Source organism: Toxorhynchites rutilus, chromosome 2, assembly GCF_029784135.1.
Source record: "Toxorhynchites rutilus septentrionalis strain SRP chromosome 2, ASM2978413v1, whole genome shotgun sequence".
NCBI classification, from domain to species: Eukaryota; Metazoa; Arthropoda; class Insecta; order Diptera; family Culicidae; genus Toxorhynchites; species Toxorhynchites rutilus.
Genome location: NC_073745.1, coordinates 48597083 through 48600286, shown reverse-complemented (window position 1 = coordinate 48600286; position 3204 = coordinate 48597083). Strand labels below are relative to the sequence as shown.

General features: G+C 37.9%; 1 protein-coding gene across 1 annotated transcript; it reads left to right on the top strand.

The window, feature by feature from the left end:
- The first annotated feature begins 1934 nt into the window (after positions 1-1934).
- Positions 1935-2768, top strand: LOC129765727 (chymotrypsin-1-like). Its single transcript, XM_055766147.1, has 2 exons — positions 1935-2408; positions 2472-2768. Exons 1-2 carry the CDS (start codon positions 1935-1937, stop codon positions 2766-2768), a joined length of 771 nt encoding a protein of 256 aa, XP_055622122.1.
- The last annotated feature ends 436 nt before the right edge of the window (positions 2769-3204 follow it).

Below are 3204 nucleotides of genomic sequence, written 5' to 3'. Positions count from 1 at the left end.
TATTTGAGAACCCATATGAAATACTTTTTTTGAAAACTCTGTTGAAATAAAAAAATGGCATAAACTTTTCAAAAGAGGTTTGAGCAAGATCAAAGTTTTTTTTTTAATTGATCATTTTTGCTTGGATTTGCTGTATACAGAGTTATCCATTTCGTAGATCGGAAAGTGTTGCCTTGTATAGAGATAGCTGTCACTCATGGATGTCATCCAACTTGTTATCTTTCTGACGTAGCACTACGTCTGTCAGTAAGAGTGCCAAATCAGAAAACGGATCACGTTTTTATGGAATAAAGCAAAAGTTTAAAAATATTTTCATAAAGATCGAATTTCGATTATTTACATACCAATCGAATAGAAAACTTTATAAGATTTATTTGATATGCTATACATTACTAAAATAACCGTTTAAATGAATGAAAATTGAAATCATTCCCAATTTCCCATACATTTCTTTATTTGCCGATTGGCGCAATGTGAACGCGTCTTAAGGTTCGATCATTTTTTACAAATCACTAATAGGCTTGATTCTTTCATTTCATTGCTATGTAAACTTAATATTCTTTAATAAAATTCACTTTTGTAAACATTTTCTGAACGTTTTCTGTTTTATTTTGATGTTTGAATGTTTAAGAATACTTTTCGATACATTCCTTACCTACCCGATCCGTAAATATCCCACATACACCTCGATAAAAAAACTGAAAGAATGGCATATATTGGAAAAGAGCAGTGCAATTTTGTTCGGAGGATGCAGTGAATTGTTATGTCCGAATTATGGCTATAGATTGCAGAGATATTTGCATCAATCGATAGAAGGACATGGAAGCCGCATTACAGGAACATAAATATTGTTTTGTTTAGTTTTGTCAATTTACTAGGAGTGAGTGAAGAAAGTGTGCTCCCGTGACCGAGTAGTTAGCGTCACACTTATCACGCCGGTTTGGGTCCCGTCATGGCCGGAGATTTCTTCGTCAAAGAAATTTCTTTTGACTTGCAATGTGGTCACGCGTATCCTAGAGCCTGCCTCCCTAGAATACATTCAAGGCGTGTTCTTTGGCAAAAGAAAACTCAAACGAATACTAATAAAAAATGATGCAAAAGTCTACGACTGTGAAGTTCCTCAAGAACGTAATCTTCGAAGTATGTCATTTCAAAACTACAAGGTTCAATTTTCGGAATATTGCACGCGTATGTTTTTAGCGAGAAAAATCAATTATTCATCTAGAACATCCTCTAATTTTCGAATCAAGAAATAGATAAACTTTGTGCTTGTTCCCGATACATAATTTATACCCACGTTCCTGCTTCTTTGGATCAGGTATCTGGTTTCAGACTCAGATTCCAGATTTGAATTTTTCTGAATTTCTGGCTCTGAATTTTAAATTCCGTGTTTCGAATTTAATTTTTAGCCTAAATTCTTAGCTTTAGTTTAGTAGCTTAACACAACTGGATAGCTTTATAATGTTACCGCTTTATCACAATAGTTTATTTGAATGTAGAATCAACTTAGATGACATGGACATGGAGGGAGTATTTTATATTTTATCGATCAAATAAGTGATAGAAGTATGTTGATCAAACCCCACAGATGCTCCGTGGAATAAAACAGGGTCATATTTGCAGCATTGTATTACCGGTGCAATTGATAGGAGTAATTCAAATGCAACGTTATCACATAGTTTGTAGCGTTATGTAACGTCATCGCATAGTTTGAACAAAACCTTTAATTTTGGGCATTAATCTGATTTCCACAATGCGTTATCATTCATCACATGCTGGTGTATGTATTCATCGCTTTTTCCACTAAATGCATTAATCCCGGTCCAAACATGAATGGATTATCGGTTTTCGATAAACTAGCACACTAGTAGATAGTGTACAATGCAGTTAACTATAAAAACGGTGCGTTTGGATGAAAGTTTCACGCATTCACAATGGTACGTGCACTGTTGCTAGTTGAATTGGCCCTGGTCGGTACGACTTTGGCCGGAATGTTGCCGATCGGGTACTCCGGATGGGAAGGCCGTATTGTTGGAGGAAAAAACGCCGAGGAAGGTCAATTTCCTCATCAAGCATCGCTCCGAACGTCCACTGGGAGTCATTTCTGTGGAGGATCCGTCATCAGCGATCGTTGGGTGCTAACAGCAGCTCATTGTACCTATGGAAGAACACCCCAAAGCACCTTCGTTGTTGTGGGAGTACTCTTGTTGAGCGAGGGAATTCGCTACGACTTGGAAGACATCATTCAGCATCGGTTCTACAACCCACGGAGGATGGAAAACGATATTTCACTACTTCATGTTGCGTCCCAAATTGTGTTTACGAGTAAGGTGGGACAGATTCCGCTAGGGTCAGAATTTATTCAGCAACCTTTGACCGCTCAAGCTTCCGGCTGGGGACAAACTTCGGTAACCTATGCAAATCTAGGGTTCGCAACCGACGGTTGCTAAAACATCTTTTCTCTTCCACAGCACCCTGGATCGCTAGCGGGACATCTGCAGTTTGTCAATGTAACGATCATTTCACTGGACGAATGTCGGGAACGTCAGGTTTTTGGCAACGATGCATTTGTTCACGAAAACACTATTTGCACATCAAGTCCCCAGGGTATTGGAATGTGCATGGGTGACTCTGGTGGACCATTAATCTCCGAAGGACAGCTGCAAGGGGTTGTTTCTTGGGGTACGCCTTGTGCTCTTGGTATACCCGATGTGTTCTCTCGTGTTTCATCTCACAGAAGCTGGATTTTGGAAACTATTTCAGGATAAACACCAAAAACAGCAACGCTACAATTAAATTGAATATTGGTTTGGTTTTTGATTGAACGATATCTGGTCATTGATTATTCACCGTTAGTTATATCACTATCCCTGACGAACTTAGGACGGTCGATTAACATTCCATGTAAATAAGATTATCTGTGCTATTTACACAAATAGACTTCATTTCGTGTTCCATTTCGTTCTTTTCCGTCGCATATTGCATTGTTATTCAAGTGCCTTTGGAGAAATTTTAGATGAAGAAAATTGAACTTCAAACGCTATTTATGATTTCTATGTTCCTCCATTCATTGACAATTTTGTTGGAATATTTCACCTTGATCGAATATCCTTTTTCATTGAGCTGCGACATTTGCCATTAAAATTTCCACCAAACCTCAACGTTATAACTTCAAATTTGTAAATGTCACATCGTTTTCCATTA

Excerpts from the sequence above, each read along its gene's own strand:
- LOC129765727 (XM_055766147.1), top strand. The coding sequence starts at position 1,935 with ATGGTACGTGCACTGTTGCTAGTTGAATTGGCCCTGGTCGGTACGACT. Across the intron at positions 2,409-2,471 it reads CCGGCTGGGGACAAACTTCG|CACCCTGGATCGCTAGCGGG; the intron begins GTAACCTATGCA and ends TCTCTTCCACAG.